This window comes from Stenella coeruleoalba, assembly GCF_951394435.1.
Source record: "Stenella coeruleoalba genome assembly, chromosome: 2".
Taxonomy (NCBI): Eukaryota; Metazoa; Chordata; class Mammalia; order Artiodactyla; family Delphinidae; genus Stenella; species Stenella coeruleoalba.
In genome coordinates, this window is record NC_137147.1 from 68,240,094 (window position 1) to 68,263,984 (window position 23,891).

Here is a 23,891-nt window from a genome sequence, read left to right on the forward strand (position 1 = left end):
CCTCTCTAACTGTATCTTAGTTTCTCCATTTGGGGGATTTTTGTTTTTATTTCCATCACCTCCTTTCTTTGGATTTATTTTGTGGCTCTTTTTCTAACTTCTTAAGTGGTATGCTGAAGAAAAACTTTAGGCTCTAGATTTTTAAACAAAATTTTAATGTTGCAATTTAACGAGTGTATTTTTCTTCAGTGAAAGTGAAGAACTTCAGTAGCCTATGATGAGTTTGTTATCATTCATAATTATCTTCTTTTGCATTGTCTTATGTTCACTACTTACTTACCAAATGCTTTCCACATACATAACAATATATTAGGTGATGTGTGTGCTACAAAGATCCAGGAGGACATAATTCCTATTCTTAAAGATACTGTATTCATTGTCAGAAATTATGTGTCAGGAGTCTTCCTGGCACTGATCCTCATCTGTGCCCTGCTTATCACAAAGGGTGGTGGATGAAGATGGGTGCTCAGAAGTATGGATAATGATGTCACTGGAACTGAGACTGGATGTGGGCTCATAGAAATTGTACTTGTTTTATCCACCATATTATAATCTTCCACCAAAAAGCCCTCAGTTTCATTGCTGACCTTGCCATGGCTCCATCTCCGCCTCCTCACGTTCCGTAAACCTGTGAGTCTAGTTCCTGTTGTCATTGACTTCCCATCCCTAGTCTCCTGGTCTTTAATGGAAGTTTGCATTGCTTGTACACCTGCAACAGAAGGGATGGTAATGGGGAGAAAATGATGTTTAGGAGACAATAATTATAAGAAATGGGTGAAGGCGCATACCCCAAAGGGGTAAAGAAAGCTCCGTTGACCCTCAGGCTAGAGATTTGGGGTTAACTCCACAGATGACCGGAGAAAACACAGAAGGAATCAGGAGGCAAGGAGTGTAGTCCACATCAGATTTGGGGAGGAGTTTGTTTGTTTTTACAAGAATACTTTGTAGGTGTTGTTGGGTATTTCCATTAGGAAGCACATGGTGTCTAACTGGTTAACTTTTTTGATATTATAGCAATTGATGAACATCGCTCAAGCTCATATTTCCTTAGGATGTATAAAACTGTAATATATTATCATTCTTTCTGTATTCACTAACTGGAATAATTCTATAAAGATGAAATTACCCTCCCCAACTATTTGGTTGCCCTGAATTACAGTTGGTATAGGAGAGGTGGGATAACTGCTTGATCTTTTCCTTTACTGTTTTAAAAATTGTCAGTTCATTAATGCCCTCCAAAGGAGATAAATGTTTTTGATTTTTGTGTTGTGTTTTTTTTTTTTTTTGAGAAGCTTTACAAAGCGATAGACTAAATAAAACATATGTCATGTGTTTCAATTCATGGCAGTCATCCTTACTGATGCTCAAATTTTCTAGTCTTTGGCCAGTGGTAGCCTTTTTTATATTAGTTTCTGAATCCACTAGAGATAATGCTCATGGGCTTTGACAGTAACTTTCTCTTTGGTATTTAAGATGATCCAAGTTCATATTATGCATTTCTTTTCCTCTTTTCCTAGACTTGGAATCAACTGTTTCTCTAAGGAGTTTCAATTCCTTTTACTCAGAAATTGCAGTTAAAGACCAGGAACTAAGGGTGTTCATTGTTACTATATTAGTCACTGTTTCAAGACATTTTGGTGGACAGAGATACGAAATACTTTATTTCCTTTGTGCTTATATAACACATTATAAATTCTTATTGGTAACTACATTTCATATTAAGGACTATGGGGTTTTTACTTAACTTCATTGACCTTGTAATTGCATTTTGTTCCCTCCATGCTTAAAAATCCTGGTTTTCGAGAACACCAGTATAATTACCCATTTGTTTTATCCCACAATATACACATGACAGTTCCAGAATAGTAATATTAACACTTACTAACTGAAAACAAATTAAGAATTTGTTTTTGTAGTTTCTGTTGCCTTTAAAGTATATCCCACTAGGAATGTTTGGTCAAATTTATAAGTTACTTGAAATAGTTCTTCCTTGTGTTGTTGTACTAGCAATATGATACATGGATTTTACTTTTAAATTTCAGGAAATGCTTTTTGAAATTGATTTTGCTTTAAAATTATTTAAAATATTTAGGTGCAGTCAAAGTGAAATTTAAAATTCACAAAACAGGGCATATTCCAAAATGTTTAGTTTTTATCCCTGTTCTCTCTATTCTCTCTCCTTCTAGGAAAACCTTTATGTATTTAACTTTATGCTTGTTTTTATAACATATATTTATTTTATAATATAAATTTTATATGTTATAATATTGTAATGTAAACTTTATAATTTTACATGAATATATAGGTAGATGTAGTCCCTTCCTTAAATAAACAGTAGCAAACTACACATGCTGCTTTCCACCTTGATATTTTCCACCTACCTTGGAGATCACTCCATGGTAGTATACAGGGGTATTCGTCATTACTTTTCATGTACATGGCTTATTCTCAATTTGATGGACATTTGCTTTGTTTCAAGTCTTTTACTATTACAAAGAGTGCTGTAATAAATCAACTTGTGTATATTTTATCAGTATATTTTGGAATAGTTTCCTAGAAGTGGGATTGCTAGGTCAAAAGGTAAATATACATATTTATATGAAATTTTGTTAGATATTGCCAATTCCTCTCCTTAGGGGTTATAGTATTTTGCATTCCCACCTGTAGTATATTAGAATGCCTGTTTTCCAATGGCCTCCCTTATGGCTTATACTATTAAATTTTCATATTGTATCTGATTGGTGAGAAACAATCTTCCAATACATTCTTTTACTAGAAGAAAGATTGAATATTGTTCATAGCTGCAGACCATTTAGGGTTTTGAGTGCTTTTCTTTACAATATGAATTTAGTAATATATTAAGGATACTACCCCTTTGTGTGTGATATAACTGCAATTTCCCCCTAGTTTGTTTTTCTATTTTGCTTATGGTATTTTTTCCTTGTAAAAAATTCTTAAATTTTAATAAGATTAGCCATTTTCCCCATTATTCCTTCTGGATTTTGAATTATAGTTAGGAAAGTTTTTCCCAACTACAAGTTATAAAGCAGTTAATCTGTGTTTTTTCTAGTACTTGTTTTGCCTTATTTTATTTTTTGACAGTCAACTCTGATCCTTTTGGAACTTATCCTAATGTATGATGTGAAGAATTGGCCCACTTTGATTGTTTTCCATGTGGCTATCCTCATCTAGCCACCCTTTTTGTGAAGGAGTTCATCTTCTCTCTGCTTATATGAGATATGGGACTTTCTTGTATACTGAATTTTCATATGCAGTTGAGTCTATTTCTTTTCTTTGTCCTTCCACCCAACCCTGTTTCTACTCTCTTCTTCTTGGTATTAAAATAGAGACTGGTCCCTCATGTTAAGGATGCAGGTGCACTTGCATAACGTTGTCAGAATTATCAGAAACACCAACATAAATATGTATGCAAGGAATTTACAGTCTTTAAAAGACAAGTTTCCATGTCAATGTGCATCTCTTGCTCCATGTGTCTTTAACACAGAGAGCATGACCACAGATTCTATATCTAACTTGGCTGTTGAGTTGCTGGGTGTTCCTATATATATCACTTCCTCCAAGTTGAAGAAGTTTTATCACGAACTCAATAAAAACATAGTATCTAAAACACTTATGGTGGAACTGCTTCTTATGGCAAACTGAATCATTGGTATACATTTAATAATGCACCTATTTTAACATCTGTTAATAGAGCTTTGAGACTAGCCTTTTGATCCATTTTGTCTTGCAACAAACAACATGCAAGATGCACTATACCTGCAACCAGCTTTTCCAAATCACATTTAATTGAAAGATCCCAATTAGCAAGTTGTTTATCAGTACAACAGACATGCGCATTCATATCATTGCTGTGTTCTTCTGCTTGCTTATGAATTACTGGAAAGCTACTGTTTTAGACAATGGCAGAAGGACAGAAAGAAGAGGGGAAAAAAATCTCTTGCAATTTTAGGGAAAATGAAGTAGAAAAGGATTCTCTGGAGATTTCATTATAAATGGTTAGCACAATTATGCTAAATGGAATCGATGTATTTACATTGTTTTATTCAAGGTTTATCAGGTTCCATTATGAAACAATGAAATGCAATTAATACATTGTCAGTTCATTTTTCTTGTTTTATTTGAAAATGCTTCGGCATATTTTAGCATATCATTTTTAGAGTAGCAAATAACTCTAATGTATAACATTAATAAACGGTGATAGACTTTACTATAAATATTGCATCTGTTGCCAAGAAAAGTTACATACAAAAACAACATTGAAAACAGCAGTTCAGTAATTCTTATGGTAGTAGAGACATGGGCCTTCTGTATCATTTTAAGTGTCTTTGCACTACTTGAACCTCTGCACTTGGAGAATATTGTTTTTTATACTTCAACAGTTTGCTGGGTTTAAGGGATTAACACCATATATGTGGTGTTGTGAGTGCCCAGAAAACCAACTGAGCAGTTTTCTTCCCCTGTGTTTAGAGGGGAAGAGCTGAGGACTGAGGGAAAGCTGTGACAAACTTGTCACATGTACAATCATATCTAGATATTGTTACAAAGAATAACTTAAAAAATTAAGGCAGTCAATAAAATACTTAGATATAACACAGAATAAAACTACCAATCAAAAAGTTTCCATGGACTAAATTATTTTGGATTTCTAAAATCTTTTTGTTGTTATTTGAAAATAAATATTAAGTAATAAAGTATATAATGATTCAAAATATATTGTTTTCTGGTATCATTTGATACATCAAAGCAGATACCAATTTTACTTAACTGGGGCTGCTTCACGATTATCAAGCTACACTCTGAATTTTATGTAAAAATTTCATGTATGCATTCTATATCAATTCAAAGGAAGCTTGAGGCATTGAAAAGCACGTGAGATACAACAAAATCAGAAAACCAGATCAACCACCATTATTTTTCCTCACCTGCCTTCTTCCATATTAAACTTTATGGAAATGTGGCAAAGGATAAGAATTTCTTTTTTGCATAAGAGGAGATGAAATAGTTTAACTTAAAAATAAGAGAATTTGAATCTCTAAATGCTATTTCTATCAAGCAGATATTTAGGTTGACTTCTAATACTGCATATTTAATTTGAGTATATCAGGAATTTTAAGATAGACAGAAAATAGCTGATATGAAAGTAGGTGGTTATAAAGATGTGAAATAAAGGAGATCTGAGTTTCATAGAATAAAAAGTTGCCCATCTCATGTGTTATGAATAGTTTTGGAAGTCCTCATTCACTCCCTGCCTTCTAATCCAACATATTCCCTTCTTACTTGCCTGATTGCTTTAGGGCTTAAAATTCCCATTAGAGAATTATTTCTTCAAATTACGACTTTTCTTTCCCTCTTTAAAATTCACGTGCAATTAAGAAAAAACATGCTAACTAAAAGTCAATTTATATTTCAATTATGAATAAGTAAGTAATCTTCAGCTCAGGCATGATAAACTTGACTGGTAAATTGATGGGGGTATGAAAGCATTCTGAACATGGGTTTCTGCCTAAAGATGGGTACTTCAGTGGGGTGCAACAGCAGCGAGACATCATAATGTGGAAATTCATAAAGCAAGGATAGGTTCCAAGAAATACGATCCCACACTTATCAGTTCCATCATGTTCACTCCCTTATTTTTTGGTTTCATGTTTTCTGCCCTCAAATATATTTCAAACAAGGGAAACTTTTTTTAAAGACGAGAAGAAGTAAATAGTTTCAATTGAAATATGTTTCTTTATCTACCACCTAAAATTTTTCCTTCCTTTCACTGGCAAACATTTACACTGAGTTGAGCAGTGTACACTCTCTCCATTTTATTGATATCCATTAGCTATAACACTTTGGATATTGTTTCAGATCCCATCAAACTACTGAAAACTTCCATGTTGAATAATTTTTATCACCAAAAATCTTTCCTCTGACTTTATTACTTTTTTTTAGCTTAATTAATAGACATTTATTCCTCATACTTCTGGAGGCTGGAAGTCTGAGATCAGGGTGCCAGCACGGTTGGGTTCTGGTGAGATCTCTCTTTTGGGATGTAGACTGCCAATTTCTAGCTGTATCCTCACACCACAGAAAGAGGGAGAGCTGAGTTTCTGTTCTCTTATTAGGGCCCTAATCCCATTTATGAGGGTTCTACCCTCATGACCTAATTACCTCCCAGTGGCCCCACCTCCTAATACCATCAAATTGGGGGTTGGCTTTCAACATATGAATCTTGGTGTAATCCATAAGAACTACTGATCCTTCAATGTCCCATGTTATTCCCAATCCTTTGATGAAACATTTACTCTCTCTTCTAGCTTTCAACCATGTCTGAAAGGTACACATGGATTCCAACCACACAATTTTGGACTTAACTATATTCCATCCTCAATTGTTAATTATTGTTTCATAACTTTGTAGTCTGAATGTTCTCAGGACTTCATCTGTGGATTTTAATAACTCATTAGCTCAAGCTTACATATATCGTAGTAGGACTTCGGCACCACCTCCTGGGATCATTGTTATTTCTGGGGCCTCAAGGGGCATTGTAATGTGCTCTGGAATAAGACTGCCCACATTCTTCTGCACTAACCATTTGGAAGCAGTGCCTCTACATGGCCACCACTGCCATGACAACGCCCCTCTGTGGGTGTCGTACTTGTTCCTGTTGTTCTGTCAGGCACAGGGATTTCTACCGATGGATTCTTTGACCTCTGAGTGAGTAAAAACTGCAGAGATATCTAGGAAATAATAGAGGTAAAAATGAGCTTTTTCTTCAACTTCATGCTGAATTTAATTACTTGCCCCCGTTTCCCCAACCAAGAAACCACATTACTTTGTGTTCTAAGTCTCATATGGTCTTGACTGGAAAATCATCTGAAGTTTTTCCTCTCTCTCCCATCACTTCCTACAAGAGCTCAAAAATGGTTCCTTTCAGGAATTGATGCTGTATTTTTCTCTTCTTTCCTCTCTGGTGTCTTCCTGGTAAGTTTTTGCACAAACCAACTTTCCTGTCTTATTAGCCCTGCTGTCTTGGACAAAACTACTGAAAGCCCTCATGAAATTAGTTGATAAAAATAAAGATGGGAGATAGGGAGGGAAGAAAGGAGTTGCAAACCATCCCACAAAATTTCCACTTGTGTTCATCTTAGAAACCTCACTACATATTTCTATCTTGCCTTCCAGTTTGGTTGACAAGCTACTTAGGGGTGGTATCTCTGTTTTCCCTATTCATCAAAGTGCCTAACACAATGCTCTGCAAATGGTAGATGTAAAATAAATACTGGATTAATTGACTAGAAATAAAACTCTGAGGACAGTTTCAAGTATCAAGTGGAAAATTTTACAGAATGAGGGAGAGTCATCCAAACTCAGAGATTTTTATTAATCTATGAAAGTTTTCTGTGTATAATTTTGCTGAAAACTATCCTATACTCACTATTGTCAGAGATTGCAATATGAAAATTTAGCAGATTTAGTGTTTGAGATTCCCCAAACTAAGTAGCCTAACGTTGGTCAATCAACCCTTAAAGTGACTGGTGTTTATTATATCTCTCTTATGGAGAAAAAATATGTATACATTTTACCACATTTTGGGTGTGCAAGGGAACATGAGATCATCACACAGTAAAGCAAAATCTGAATGCATGAAAAAACAAGGAACCATGTGGTTAAAGATTACAAGAATGGTGGATGGATTGCTATGACATTTGGGTGTTCCAAGAAGTGAGTGGGTCTGAGTCAGAGGCTGAACAACCAGGAATGGAAACCAAGGATCTTCAATGGCACTGAGGATTCAGAAGGCTGAATTCTTGCCATGAATTAAGATTTATGAGGGTGATGTTCTATGTCATTTAAATAAACCCTATTACATGTATATGTGTGTGTAACATGTATATACTTCTCTCACATTATGCAAAGTAACTTCATGTTTATTCTACAGTCTTATCTGTAGGTAGTATTGGGGGACTGAGGTTGTATGATATGGGTTTTAAGGTACAGTAGTATTCTTTAACTAACTTCCATTTTTGCTATGTTCTGAAATAAAAAATGTTATGACCAACTTTAAAAAATGATACTTTAGGGCTTCCCTGGTGGCGCAGTGGTTGAGAATCCGCCTGCCAATGCAGGGCACGCAGGTTCGTGCCCCGGTCCCGGAGGATCCCGCATGCCGCGGAGCGGCTGTGCTCGTGAGCCGTGGCCGCTGGGCCTGCGCGTCCGGGGCCTGTGCTCTGCAACGGGAGAGGCCACAGCAGTGAGAGGCCCACATACCGCAAAAAAAAAAAAAAAAAAGATACTTTATATACTTCCTTATTTACATGATAAAGTAATCTGAATTCTTTTGGAGGTAGAACAACTATTCAAACAAAGGAAGTTTTAAGATGCCCACTTCATTTTTTTTTAAAATAAATTAATTTATTTTTGGCCGCGTTGGGTCTTCGTTGCTGCGCACAGGCTTTCTCTAGTTGAGGTGAGCGGGGGCTACTCTTCACTGTGGTATGCAGGCTTCTCATTGTGGTGGCTTCTCTTGTTGCAGAGCAAGGGTTCTAGGCATGCAGGCTTCAGTAGTTGTGGCATGCGGGCTCAGTAGTTGTGGCTTGCGGGCTCTAGAGCACAGGCTCAGTAGTTGTGGTGCACAGGCTTAGTTGCTCCGCGGCATGTGGGATCTTCCCGGCCCAGGGCTCGAACCTGCATCGGCAGGCGGATTCTTAACCACTGCTCCACCAGGGAAGTCCTACCATTCTTCTTAAATAAAGAACAATCACCACTTTCAGTGTGATATTTGACCTATTATTCGCTATCATTCCAGGCCATAAAAAAAAAACAGATTTGAAAGCTTTACTGCCCATCTGTTTTAGTCGGCATAATTAATAAATATCTGCCCGAGGCTGTACTAATTCTGTGTTTTTAGCTTTTATGACAGGTGAGTCTTTTTTAAAGCAAGTATACTGCACACTCTATTCAGTCATCACTCAAGGTGAGGGTTCAAGAGGGAAAGGATGATTATAGGAGAGGATGATTATAATCATTAATTCCAGCTATTACAAAAACTATTTCTTAATTAGATTTGTTAGCATATTCTATCTAGTATATATACATTTCCATTTGGGTCCTTGGTAGATCAGTTTTTGAAATTAGTACTTCTGTTATCTTCTTATATATTTTATAGAAGAACAGGAATCTGAGAGTAAAAGGCAAGGGATTCCTCATTTGATGTAATTAACACAGACTGCTGCTTTCACTATTTCTTAGGCTGACCAGCCACACTGATAGCGTCCTTAAGTGTCGGGGCTCCTCTAAATGTGCTGTATGAGGATGAAGGATAATGCAAGCAGAGAGTGTGGGAGGGTGTGCTTCATCAGCACACCAGAGAGGAGTATTCAGTGGATTGGTAAAGGAAGTCTTCAATTACCTGGTCCAGAAACAGAGCCCAGCAAGATAAGCCAGGAAGATGGGAGCAGTAGCAGTAATCCAAGACAGGGAAGTTGGAAGAGTGATGCAGATAAAGTCTGGAGAGAGCACTTTCTGTGAATTGTTATTTACTTGTTATCAGAGGGAAGGACGTAGTTCTGTGTAGCTCACTTTTGCATTCTCCAAAGCATTTGACATGGCATTCTTTTTTTTTTTTTTACATTGAGGCAATGAATAAATATATTTTGAATGAATGCTTACATCATAAAATGCCACATATTATTTTTCTACCAAAGAATAACTTTTAAAAATTTTCCAACTTACCACTGGCCATCATGGGTAATGAAGCAATATTTAACATACAACTATGTTTTTAAGGCAAAACTCCAACCATTGTATTTGTTTGTTTTGCTTTTTTTTTTTTTGCGGTACGCGGCCCTCTCACTGTCGCGGCCTCTCCCGCAGGCTCAGCGGCCATGGCTCACGGGCCCAGCCGCTCCGTGGCATGTGGGATCTTCCCGGACTGGGGCACAAACCCGTGTCCCCTGCATCGGCAGGCGGACTCTCAACCACTGCGCCACCAGGGAAGCCCTGTATTTCTGTTTTACAGAGAAATTTTGAAATGCTGAGTAATGACATTTTGAGCCCAACAGAGACCTGACCTTGTTGAATAGGTTTTTGAAAGGTCATTTTCATCTGCTTTATTTTTCAGAACGTCTTTAGTATCAGAAATTTAATTGTTTGCATCTTCTCACAAAGAAGGTAAATTCTCAGAAAAACATTTTCTTTTTAAACAGTTTCTGGTTGCTCATCTTTATCTTCCTCCTCAAGTTATTAGGTCACTTTAAGTGAATCATGATTTTGCTCTTCCTGACTATGTCTGTATTTTCCCTCTTCGTAATGAGGGTAGGAGCAAACTACCAGATGCTGGTAGACATGGTAGCTTCATTTTGCTGAGATCATGTTCCTGGAAGCTGGCAAGCTCCTACTCTTTTCCCATGACACTGAAAAGAATATCTTTTGCTCTCAAGTCTCTGTGTGTGCAAGTAACAGTCCTCAGTTTCCTTATATAATTTAGGTCATAATTATTTACATGCAAGATTCTCTGTCCTAGTTCAACAGACAATGTAATGGCAAAAATCATGGAACATTAGATATACATATATAACTTATTAAAAATTGTCTAAGCAACCTTGTCCTGTAGAAATATAGCACATGCCGCCTATGTCATTTTAATTGTTCTAGCATCTATTACATTTAAAAAAATAAAAAGAAACAAGTAAAATTATTTTTCATAATATGTTTAACCACATGTAACCATGTATATCCAAATTCACATTTCAACATGTAATCGATATTAAAATTACTAATGACCTAGTTTACATTCTTTTTCTCATACTTTTCAAAGTACTTTTCTCATAGTTTTCTCATAGTTTTCAAAATTCAGTGTTTATTTTCTACTTATAGCATCTCTCAATTAGGACAATACATTTTCATTGGATATACTTGATCTATATATTTCATAAAATGTACAGTTGAAAACAAAAGATTTATATATTCAAATTGTTCAAAATACTTAAAAGTTTTACAATACTGAATCAAATATCAGATTTTAGATTTAAATTTTTATAGGCTTTTTTAATATGACAAATTTTATGTTTTTCTGATTTAAAAAATTTTTATTTTATATTGGAGTATAGTTGATTAACAGTGCTGTATAGATGTATTTTTTAGAGCAGTTTTAGGTGCAGAGCAAAACTGAGAGGAAGGTACGGAGATTTCCCATATATCCCCTGCCCCCAGACATCCCCTATTATCAGTGTCCCCCACCAGAGTCATACATTTGCTACAGTTGATGAAACAGCCTTGACACATCATTATCACCCAAAGATCATAGTTTCCATTAGGGTTCAATCTTGATATTGTATGGTCTGGGCAAACATATAATGTCATGTATCCACCATTATAGTTTCATGCAGAGTAGTTTCATTGACCTAAAAATCCCCTGTGCTCCACCTATTCATCTCTCCTTCCCTCTCCCAAATCCCTGACAACCACTGATCTTTTAACTGTCTCCATAGTATTGTCTTCCAGAATGTCAGATAGTTGGAACCATACAGCATGTAGCCTTTTCAGATGGGCTTAGTAATATGCATTTTAGTTTCCTCTATGTCTTTTCATGGCTTGATAGCTCATTTCTTTTTAGTGCTGAATAATATTCCATTGTTTGGATGTACCACTATGTTTATCCATTCACCTACTGATGCAAAACTTGGTTGCTTCCAAGTTTGAACCGTTATGAATAAATCTGCTAAAAGCATCCATGGGCAGGTTTTTCTGTGGAAATAAATGAGTTTTCAACTCCTTTGGGTAAATACCAAGGAGTGCGACTGCTGGTTTGTATGGTGAGCAAACTGTAAACTGTCTTCCAAAATATCTGTGTTATTTTGCATCCCCACTAGCAATGAGTGAGAGTTCCTGTTGCTCCACAACCTCATAAGCATTTGGTATTGTCAGTGTTCTAGATTTTGACTATTCTAGTAGGTATGTAGTGGTATCTCATTGTTTTAATCTGCATTTCTCTGATAGCATGATTTGAAGCATCTTTTCATATGTTTATTTGCCCTCTGTATATCTTCTTTGGTGAGGTATCTGTTCAAGTCTTTTGCTTATTTTTAATCAGACTTTTTGTTTTCTTATTGTTGAATTTCAAATGTTCTTTGTTTATTTTGGGTAACAGTCATTTATCAGATATATCTTTTGTGAATATTTTCTCCCAGTCTGTGGTTTGTCTTGTCATTCTCTTGACTGTGTCTTTCACAGATCAGAAATTTTAAATTTTAATGAAGTCCAATTTATCAGTTCTTTCTTGTATGGATCATGACTCTGGTGTTATATCTAAAAAGTCATCTCCAAACCCAGGGTCATCTTGATTTTCTCATATGTTACCTTCTGGGAGTTGTTCAGTTTTGCATTTTACAGTTAGATCTGTGATCCATTTTAAGTTAATTTTTGTGAAGGGTGTAACGTCTGTATTAGATCCATTTTTCTTTTCTTGTATGCCGTTGTCTAGTTTTAGATTTAAGTTAAATTAATTAAAATTAAGTAAGATTAGAAATTTAGTATCTTAGTTGCATTAGCAGTATTTCAAGTGCAGTAGTCACATGTGTCTAGTGGCTATCCTATTGGTTAGTGTGGGTCTGGAGGGTTTGCAACTGAAGTCTCCCAAGCTTCTCACCTCTCAGCAATCAGACCACTCACAGTATCATTTATTCAGGTGTCCAGCTGTCCTGTTAGAGTTTGGAAATACCTTGGCATAAAGATCTGAGTGATTCAGCTTTTCCATGGACGACGATGATTTCAGTTTATCTGTGGGTGGATTTGGCTTCTTTGTTGTAGTCTTTCAACCACTTCTGGTGTCAGCCTTAGCAATCCAGGTAGATTGCTTTCTTATTATATCTTTCATAGTTTACTCACCAACATATGAGTGTTACAAAGCCTCCATCAAAGCCATTCTCAATCCACATTGCCACCTGCAGTGGTGCCACAAGAATCCAGTTTCTTCTGGTATTTTACAATTTTAGACACTAAACTATCCATTTAATGAGCAAAAACTACCTTTATATTTACCACAACATAGCATAAGGACAGACACTGTGTAATCAAAGATGGACCTTCATATATGCAAATTGGGGTTGGGATCTTTGTTTCCCAGATATTTATCTAATTCTACAACATATTAATATTACCAAGTTTTGACTGGACAACCAATGTACAGTATTACCAAGAATCCAAAATTTGATTGTATAACTTATTTTTTACTCCTTTTGCACTAAAGTCATCAGTCTGAAATATAGTTTGAAATTGAGGTAGCAATTTTTTTCAACATGTAGTCAAAAACATCTACTTCAAAACTAACTGGGAAGCTTTAAAAAATAGGTGAAAATTTATCTTTTCAATAAAATTCAATTCTGATATACACTGAAGTTTGAGAACTACTGGTGTCAAGGTTATTTTAATAACCTAAAAGAATTTAGAATTTTAACAATCCAAAAAACACTTTGGTTTGAAGTGTTGTGTTTGATTTGCACTTCATGGTTTGTCCCCTTGTTTTATGGTTGGGTAGTCTTTTCTTTTGAGGTTCCAATCACTCAGGTGTGTAGAAATGGAGCAAAAGCAAAAATTAAGGAAATATAAAAACCTCGTTAATTGGCATTTTAATTAGCTACATTATATGTTCTTTAGAAATAAAACATTTTAAAAAGAAAATACTGGACCCATTACAGGTTATATATAGAGAAATTTCAGCTAAAGCCTGGCACACTACTATATCTATATTTAGACAGCACAAAGACTTCTGCTTTGTATTTTAAATTTCCTACCTGCCCATATGTTTTAAAAAAACAAAAAAAATCTGAGACACTTTAAAAGGTAACATTTTTTAAAATGTTATTTTAGGAAGAGATTCATTTAGTTTATTTTATTTGGTAAATAATGTTAAAATGAGTCATATTTCATTTGCAACTTTAGTTATTTTAATAATTTGAATGTAATTCTATTTAGCACTATTTACATGGTTGCTCATAATGTATATGTCCTTGTTTAAATCTCATTATGTTTTTAATTGTTTTGTATTTGTCACTTCCACAATTTTTTCCCCACGTGTTAAATCTGGAGGTTTTTGCTCAGTGGAAAGCCAAACAAAGAGAATGAAGTATATTAATTACAGTAAGAATAATTAATATGCATATCTGCACTGTATGCGATTACCTATGGACATTCAACACTGCCTTGAAAATTCTGCTGTATACATTTTTAGTAGTTTCTCTTTCCTACTTTCTGGGAAAAGTATTTTATACCTTATCTTTTTTCTCACCTTCCACCTCACTCATACATTTACACCTCTCCATCCTCCACTCACACGTAATTCATGTAGGAAAAGAGAAAATTGTATATTAGAACTAATTTCCTCATCTTCTGACTAGCACATAGACATGTGCCTACTTCCATTGTCACTCAAACTATTTATTTTCTTATATTTGAATTTAGGCAGTTTCTCTTCTTTTAAAGGACCATCTCTCCACTTGTAAGCTGGATCCTGTACCCTCTCATCTCCTCAAGGATATGACCCTCTGGGTAGCCTCTCTCTCCTGTATCTCTCCCCTGGTTCTTATTCTTAATTTCTCCTGCCTAGAGCACTATTTTTCTGCTTTTTTGGGGCAATGCCTGTCGTATTTACTCCTTAGATTTCACTTTATATATTACCTCAAAGGGAACTTCTATCACCCTATTTAATGAAAATGAATATGAAATACCTCCCTCACCTTTATTCTCCATCACAGCATCCTAGTTTCTTCTTTATCTACACGCATCTTTGTTTACTTGGTATCTACCAGTCTTATTTTCCAGACTAGAAACCCCACAAAGGCAGAGACCATTTCAGTCTTTTTTACTTCTCTGTCCTTAGCTACTGACACAATGCTTGGCCCACAGTAACTTCTCACTAAGCATTTATTGAACACAGAAATAACTTCTCCCACGTTGGTGCATATTAATATAGCCTAGTATAAGAATTCTCCTATATTTGACTATACATTTCCAATTTTTTTCTATTGCAAACAATACTTCATAGGACAATTTATATATCCATCTTCATGTATTCATGCTATGATTGCCACAAGAAAGATTTGTTGAAGTGGAAATGCTGGGTCCTATCATCAGTATAGCCATTTAAGATTCTGATACTTGAGAATCAAAATCTTAACACTTATTAGGTTGACTCTAAATACCAGAAGAAAATCTCCATTTTGTTCAGGCCAAATCCTTTTCTCAGGGCTGCTCCTTCCTTAACACAGGCAATGAAATGAGGTATTTATTTTTAGCACCAGGGGATGCACTTCACACTGTGGACAGTGATTTGTCTTTGTTGCTCCCGGCACAGTCTTTTTGTACCAACTATTAATCAACTGACTTCTCCAGAAGATTTTGCCTCTTCCTACCTTCTCTCCAAGTGCTGGCTTTATCTTTACCTCCTAGAATGGCAGTGGGCTGCTGCTGCTTTAGATGTCACTCTTTCTTCAACTGACTGCTCCCTGTCTGCATTTTCTATGCTGGGATCAATATCCTTTCTGCCTGTTTTGGCACTGGCAGTATTTGTTTAAACCTGTTCTGGTGGAAAATTTTACCTGCTGCTGGGAGCTTGGGCTGAATACAGTCTGCCTTATTTTTTCAACCCTTTGAGAAGGACCAGGACACCACCGGTACTTTAAATAATTTGAAAATATTTAAATCCATGCCAGAACTAGCATTGTGATGCTCTTCCATTTCTCCTTTCTATTCAACATTGTTCCCTGTTTCCCCGGAATCCCTCTGGAATCTCCACAGAAATACCTAATCCTCCTTGAACTATAAGCCAAAGTACTCTCTGATTCCCCCAAGTAGTGTGAAGCAGTCTTTCTCATAGACACTCTGTAATTATTATCAAGAGCAAATTATGTTTTATTACGTTTGTCTGTTCCCAGGTCTCTTTACCTGGCAGATTCTAAGCCCTTTGAGGACAGGGACCATGTGGTTAAAGGCATCAAGCTATGCAATCAGAGAGATCTGTATTTAAATCCATTCTCACTACTTTCTAGCTGTGTAAACTCGGGCAAGCCACTTAGCTTCAGCTGCTTCACTTATAAAAATAAAAACAGAATAACTAAAACACCAGTCTCACAATGTCGTGAAGAATCAATGAGGTAATGTTCACAGGCACTTAGAATGGAGACCGGTGTGTTTTACATCCGCGAGAAATGCTGGCTATTGTGGCAGCCATCAAAATGCACCTCTTAGATTGCAGGATATGGAGCATCACTGACCCATAGCCTCAGCTTCCGTCCTCTGAAACCCATCCCTGTGTTTGCCCAGGGGCTGAATTTCCCATAGGCGGCTCCCAGCTGATGATGAATGTGGCAGGGACGTCACTAAGGCAGGTCCATTCTTGGGAGACATGGGAACTCTCTGACTTTGTCTCCAGGATTCCCATCACCTTGTTGACGTTCCTTCGAATTGTACTGCTGTCTAAAGCGTTCCCGCTCGCAACCCCTCCTTCCCATTCTCCTTAAGAAGGGTCAGATGTGTATCACATCCTGATGGCTTGCCTAGATTCCTCTGGCTCACTTCCCATGTTCCCTGGTACATGATATGGTACCAGTGATATGATATGGTACCAGTGATATGATAGGTACATGATACGCAGCAAGTGATTCTTTTCTATTCCAGTTAGAAAAACAGATCAGAAACCATTTGCATATCCAAGAAACACACAGGTGTGTTTCTTCTGTGTCTAATCCCCTCTTATCATTGGGTTTTTGGAGGACCTGAACTAGCACGATTTGTTCTGAGCGTGGTTTGAGGAAACCACTGCGGCTGTGGTAGGATGAAGATTTGACACTGGCTCACCTATGACCTGGTGGGTGAAGAGGATGCTATTCTGGTTGGCAGATGATGCGTGAATAGCCCCTGGCACAGGATGGTGGCTCAGCTGCTGAAGGTTTCACCTGTGGTGATCTGGGAAAATGTCCTTGGAGAGGAATGCTCTGGCAGGTGCAATAACGTAGACATTTGAAAGATTTGGTGGAAACAGTGCCAATAAGACAGAGTTGGATGGTTATTGCTAAATTGTGTGGATGCCCTGCAAAGAGATAATGACAGACTAAGGGCAATTAACAAGCAGTTAATGGCCAAGTGTGACAACCAGAGGGCCTCTGTGATACCTTACAAAGAAAGCCCCTATCTTCTGTAGTGGAAAAGCAGCTATATCTGAGCAGGAGCTTAAAGATATCATCATCGTTAGGGTTGCCGAGCTCCAGAGAAGTCTGAATGGTCAGCCAGGGCAGGTCTGTTATGCAAAGGCCAGAGCGCTGGGGGGGAAACCTAGCACCTTAAAACATGGGCTGGTGCATCTGGGTGATTACCCTTGATGATGTTGATTCTATAGATTCTCTGGGTTTGCAGAAAAGGTCTCCCTTCCCTAGTAACACCCAGCACTTTCCTATACTGAATGATGCTGGAGAAGCCTTTCCTCTACAAGTTAACAGGTTATCTCCCTTAGGAGCTGCCCTCGCCTTCTGTCTTGGCTGCCAAGGTGCTAACTAGGGTTAAATCCCTTTATAACCCAGCTGGGGATGTGCTGGGCCTGAAGAAATGCAAGAATTCATTAGGATGTATCGGCAGGAGCCAGGATAATACCTCAGAGATCAAGAGGGCCAGAATATAAGACTGGATAAGAAAGAATTCATTGATTTGGGAACACTTTCTTGGGACATAGGATTAAAATCTTAAAAGGAAGCCCAGGGAAGTAAAGCAAAGTTGCTGCTAAATTGACCTTTAGAAGCCTGGAGAAAGTTATATCCAACATTCAGCAAAATGGAAATCCTGAGTTGCCTTGAAAGATGTTGAAAGAAGGAATAAAGAGTCTGAGGGAATCTGGCATTCATCTGTGATGAATCTTATGTAAGGATGGAGGGCCCACCGGAGGATTATGTTCCACAAAAGGGCTCAGAGGACATATTATTCACCCAGACCATCAGGCATACACCAGTGAGGGGTCGCCAAGATCAGCAAGAAGTTCAGTCGTGGTTCTTTCTCCTCAGTCCAGCCCAATAGACCACAGAGGTTACAGTCACAGAGTTGGGCTTATTGACATCTTTGGGATGATGGGGACCTAAAGAAATAGTCAGGTGGTGGTGCTTAAATATTACAAGTATAATGACACCCTATTTAGAAAGTGGACCTTCAGGGAGTCCTGGATAAGATCCAGTTCACAATGTGGCCACTGGGTCCGTGGACCCAGTCAGTGGTCATTTCCCAGTTACCAAGTGTGTCTAACTGGAATTCATATATTTGGAAGTTGGAACAACACCCACACTAAAGATGCAGTTGAGGTAGTCCTAATCACATTTTTGTTTATTTTACCATATTTTCTGTATCATATTTGCTTATTTTCTGTTTACTTTGAGATTGTAGAAACTTCATCCATCCTGGAGAGTAACGGTAGGCTACTGCAGACTCAATCAAATAGCAGTCTTGGTTATGGTTCCTCTGGCTGATGTGTTATCACTATTAGAGCAGATAATTAAGGTCTTAGGTCCATGATATGCAGCCAGTGATTCTGCTCTATTCCAGTTAGAAAAACAGATCAGGAACCATTTGCATATCCAAGTTGCCACTAGGATGTGTTAGCTCTCCTGCTTCTGTCACAGTGTAGTTAGTCCAAGGAGATATGAACTGCAAGAACATCACACAGAATGTCACAGAGGTCCATTACAACAGTGACATTATGCTGGTTGGACAGGATGAGCAAGAGGTGGCTAGAAGGCTGGAGAACTTGGTAAGACAGCTTATATTCTGAGGGTGGGAGATAAACTAGGAAGTTCAGGGATCTGCCACTTCTATGAGATTTGTGGGTACAGGGATCAGAAGTGTACCGAGGTATCTTCTCTAAACTAAAAGATAAATTGCTGCATCTTGCATCCCCTCCAACAAAAAAGGAAACATGGTACCTGGCAGATCTTTTTTGGCTTCTGGATGCAGCACATTCCATCCCTAGGAGTACTGCCTTAGTGCAACAGTGGGTGACAAAGAAGGCTGCCTGCTTTAAGCGGGGCTGGGATCAGAATAGAGCTCTGCAGAAGTTCCAGGCTGCAGTGCTTCAGCCTGACCACTTGGGCCATCAGATCCAGCAGACTCTCAGGTGTTGGAGGTGTCAGTAGTGAGAAGAGAAGCAGTGTAGAGATTATGGCAAGACTCAGTGGGAGATTTCAATGTGGGCTCCTGGAACCCGAAATGAGGCCCTGCCATCTATAGTAGAGATTACACACTGAAAAATAGCTCTTGACATGTTACTGGGCCCTGGTAGAAACAGAATACTTGACTTTGGAGTAAACGCCAGGGAACATGCACCTGGATATGTTCATTACAAGCTAGATTCCGTCAGGCCTGCCAAGTCCAGTCAGATGTACTCAGCAGCAGCCCATTCTAAGATGGAAATGGGACATTGGGATCGAGCCCAGGGAGTACCAGTTGTACAAGTGAGCTGCATGAGTAAGCTGCCAGACCCCATGACACCCACCATGATTATACCAGTCCTCCCTTCGAAGTTCACATCTGTGTGTGGTCTCATGGGAGCAGCTAAAGAAGTAGGAAAAAGTCTGAATTTGGCACATTGTAGCGGGTTAATAGACAGTAAACGAATGTAAGGATTTGTTAAAGCTTCTGCCTTTATGTAGGTGCATAATGATTTTTCCTTTTCTATGGATGACGAAACTGAGGCCAAGTGAATTAAATAAAATTCATTACCTGTAGGTAATGAATAGGGCCCTGGAAAACAGATGTCCTGCCTCATATGCTATAATGAGCTTTCTGCCACACCCTCCACTTTTTCATGTTTACCACAGGATATTATCTTCATTTTGAAAGGGAAATCAGGTTCACTATTAGAAATTAAATTATAACACAGTTCATGTTCCTCATTTAAAACATTTAAAATGCCATGCCCCATTTGCTAACCTAAAAACTGGTGTCCGCATATGTTGAGTCACTTTTTTCAATTACTTGCAAAACTGGATGGAGATTGGGAGGGCCTGTGAATTTACGCATCCTAATGAAACCTCAAAATAAAATGTTTCCATGTGCAACTTACACTCTTGTTGGATAACTTTACTTGATTGAAAATTAATTGAGAAAGATGAAATCATAAATTACCTTAAATTTACTGAAAGCCTGGGAACCACCTGTATTAGGTGTGAAGCTGATGAAGTTTCAACTTGAGTGGAAGTAAGTTGAGAAAACAACGTGGCTAACATTTCAGATATATCTCCAGAAAGAAGGCTGACATTATTAGCTCCACTGGCTCCAATATTGGCAAACTGGCAACACTGCAAACAGTAGATAGAAATCTACTATCATTATGATTGCTAAAGTTCCATTTAGCACTCACAATTTCCACTGGTTCCACTCATATTTCCTGTTGTGCATATTCACTCTGGTTTTTCCTACTACTATTGACTCATTCATTCATTTATTCCTTCATTCCACAAACTTTTAGCTTGCTATAGGCACTGTGCTCTTATAGAAGAGTTCCTATGTGCATTAGTGATTGATAGAGAACATGTTGTTAAATTATGACATGGTAACATTTTGCAGATAAAGAAAATGAAACAGAGAGGTTTAGTAACTTCGTCAGTGTCACACAGCTAGTGGATGAAGGGTTTGAGATGCAGAACAGGAAGTATGGTTCTAGAGCCCATGTATTAAACTACTATATTGTTTCTCACAAAGTTCATAGTGTTGTAACACTCTCCACTTCACTGCTTTCAGGTATCACTGGTATATTTCTGAGGGAAACATACAGAATTCCACCAGGAAAGTAAAACATAGGGCAAAAAAAGGAAGGTCTCTTGGGGCCTGTTACACATTTTTGTGGGCCCATGGCAACTTATCTTGGGCCTCAGAACACTGTTTTTATTTTTTAAAAATTTCTTTTCTCATAAAGCATTTGGAAAGAATGTGATTCATGTGACTGAGTCAACTGCTATTGTCAATTCAGTCAACTGCTGGATTGGCTGTTCTAATGTGGTGAAAATTATTGGATACCTCTATATGTGACTCAGTAGTAATAATACAATTTTAATGAAAATATGAATGGACAAGGTTATTTTGTTATGCAGCAAGGTTATTCTGGGAAAAGGTGTAAATATAATGTAATTGGAGTTGTAAGACTTTCTTGTTACCCATAAAATTTGGGTAATGATAAGCTCATTCAGAATTCTTCAGGAACAGAGATGTAATATATCTAAGCTATATGCTCAGCAATAAAGCAGTCAAATTTCCTAATACTAAAAGGACATGATGACTGAAGTTGACTTTGGAGAGCTACCTGATAATACTTTAATATGATTTTGGAAGGGCATACTCTGTCCCCTTAAGGTCACTGTAGTTTTTGTTTTTGTTTTTTTTTCCCATTTTTAATGGAAGAGCTTTAGTGAAATGTAATTCACATACCATGCAATTCACTCATTGAAGGTGTGTCATTTAACGGTATAGTCAGAGTTGAAAACCATCACCACAATCGATTTTAAAAGTTTAATCACCCCCAAAAAAACCCCTGTGCCTCTTAGTCATTACTGCCCCCAATCCTCCCATCTGCCTCAGCCCCTGGCAACCACTAATCTTTTGCCACTCTATGGATTTAACTATTCTGGACGTTTCATATAAATGGAATCATACAATATGTAGTCTCTGTGCCTGGCTTCTTTCACTCAGCATGTTTTCAAGGTTCATCCACGTTGTAGCATGTATCAGTTCTTCCTTGCTTTTTATGGCTGAACAATTACATTGTATGGATAGGTCACATCTTGTTTACTTATTCATTGATTGATGGACATTTGGGTTGCTTCCAAGGTCACTGTAGTTTTATCACAACAGTATTCCTTAGATATGTGCTTTGTTTTTTTGGATACAGGGTCTTATTACTAGAAATTAGAATCTTCAAACAATTGAGCTGAAAGGGACCCTAGAGTGCATGTGATGGAAGATAACCAGGAACTTTTCTTTCTTTTTTTTTTTTGTCTTTTAAAGGCAGGAGTGATTTCATAGCCCAAGCCAGCAAGAAGCTTTTACTGTTTTCTAATCACTATATTGAGTGTGCTTGTAACCTATAACATCCTTTGAAATTAATTCAATAAACTGAGTTTACTAAAATAAAAAATAAAAAGTCTGTCACAATTTGGACATTCTGGACTGGGAATCCTATGATTATTTCCAACTGGTCCTGGGGTTTTGTTTCCCAGTTATGTGCATTCACGCCCATCTGCTACGTGGCACTGTGACAGCTCACTCTTGTTGGAGCCCTGACATGCTTTTTGCTGAACAGGGGTTTCAAGTCAATGTTCAAATAAAAAAGTTTTCCACTGAGCTCTGGTCTGTTAAATTACAACCTTCATTTATTTTGTACTCAATAACAACACAACACTTTTAAGCCCATTCATAATTCAGTTCATCTACAAGGCCATTTTTTCATTAAATAAACTTATATTTTAAAATTGATTTAGATTTACAAAAGCAGTACAGAGAGTTCCCACATAACTCACACCCAGTATACTCCATTATTAGCATCTTGTATTAGTATGGTATTTGACACAATTAATGAACCAATACTGATACATCAGTACTAATTAAAGTCCATACTTTATTCAGGTTTACTTACATTTTACCTAATAACTTTTTCTTTTCCAGGATCCTTACATTTAGTTGTCATGTCTTCTTGGATTCCGCATGACTGTGATGGTTTCTCAGAATTTCCTTGTTTTTGATGACCTTGACAGTTTTGAGGACTGTGTCACTTAGATACAATTTGTCTGATGAAGTTATTGCAGTTAAACTGGGGTTATGAGATTTTAGGAGGAAGCCCACAGAAGTGCCATTTTCATCATATTGTATCAATGATACGTACTTTCAACGTGATTTAGTATTGTTGATGTTGTGCTTGATCACCTGGATGAGGTAGTGTTGGTTAGGTTTCTCTACTGAACACCTTTTTTTAAAACCTCCCCAGTATGTTCTGTATTCTTTGGAAAAGAGTCATAATGAGAAACTTAAGAAACGGAGCGTTATCCTCCACCTCTTCGACGATGAAGCATATACATATTTGGAAATCTTTTGCATGGGAGATTTGTCTATTTTCTCTCTTTTATTTATTCAATCATTTATACATTAGTATGGATTCATGAATATTCATTTTCTATTTTGGGCTGTAATCTAGTACTATTTTATTTATTTTGTTGCTCAAGTTGTGCCAGTTTTGGCCATTGGGAATTCTTTCAGTTGGCTACTATGTCCCCTTGACATACCCCCATCATTTTGTGTGTGTGTGTGTGTTAGCACTTTCTTATCTTTCAGCAGTACAATATACTCTAGCCTCACTTTGTATATTTCCTGCCCAGTTCTAGAATCAGCAGTTTTTCCAAGGAACTCTGGATTCTTTTATTGGAGAATTGTGTTAGACCAAGATCTGGGTACTAGTTATACTCATTGCTACTGCGATGTCATTGCTTTTAGGCCCTTTCAGCAGACAGAGCAACATATTCTCTCTCTCTTTCTCTCTCTTTAATATATATATAAAATTAGATAGATAGATGTTCAAATTGATGTCTCCAAATCTAATCCATTACCACATGAATCATTCTGGCCTTTTCTTGCTTATCTATAACTTCCCATTCCAACAGTGAGAAATCTGGCTCTCACCATACACCACCCATTCACTTAATTATCTAATTTTAGTATACATGTATAGTGGTTTCAGAATTGTTAACCCTAATCAACTTATGATCCAGGGTATCCTACTTATGCACAATTGCTTTTGCTTTTAGTCCTAAAGAGGCCACTCTTTTCTGGCTCCTTATTGCAGCATTTTCCCCTTACCTTCTTCAGTG

The 23,891-nt window shown here is 37.3% G+C and overlaps 1 protein-coding gene across 1 annotated transcript; it reads right to left on the minus strand.

The window, feature by feature from the left end:
* On the minus strand, positions 1-23,891 carry LOC307181675 (uncharacterized protein). Its single transcript, XM_079912377.1, has 3 exons — positions 23,881-23,891; positions 6,599-6,746; positions 1-709 (listed from the first exon to the last, which is right to left on the minus strand). Exon 3 carries the CDS (start codon positions 696-698, stop codon positions 387-389), a length of 312 nt encoding a protein of 103 aa, XP_079768503.1. The 5' UTR covers positions 699-709; positions 6,599-6,746; positions 23,881-23,891; the 3' UTR covers positions 1-386.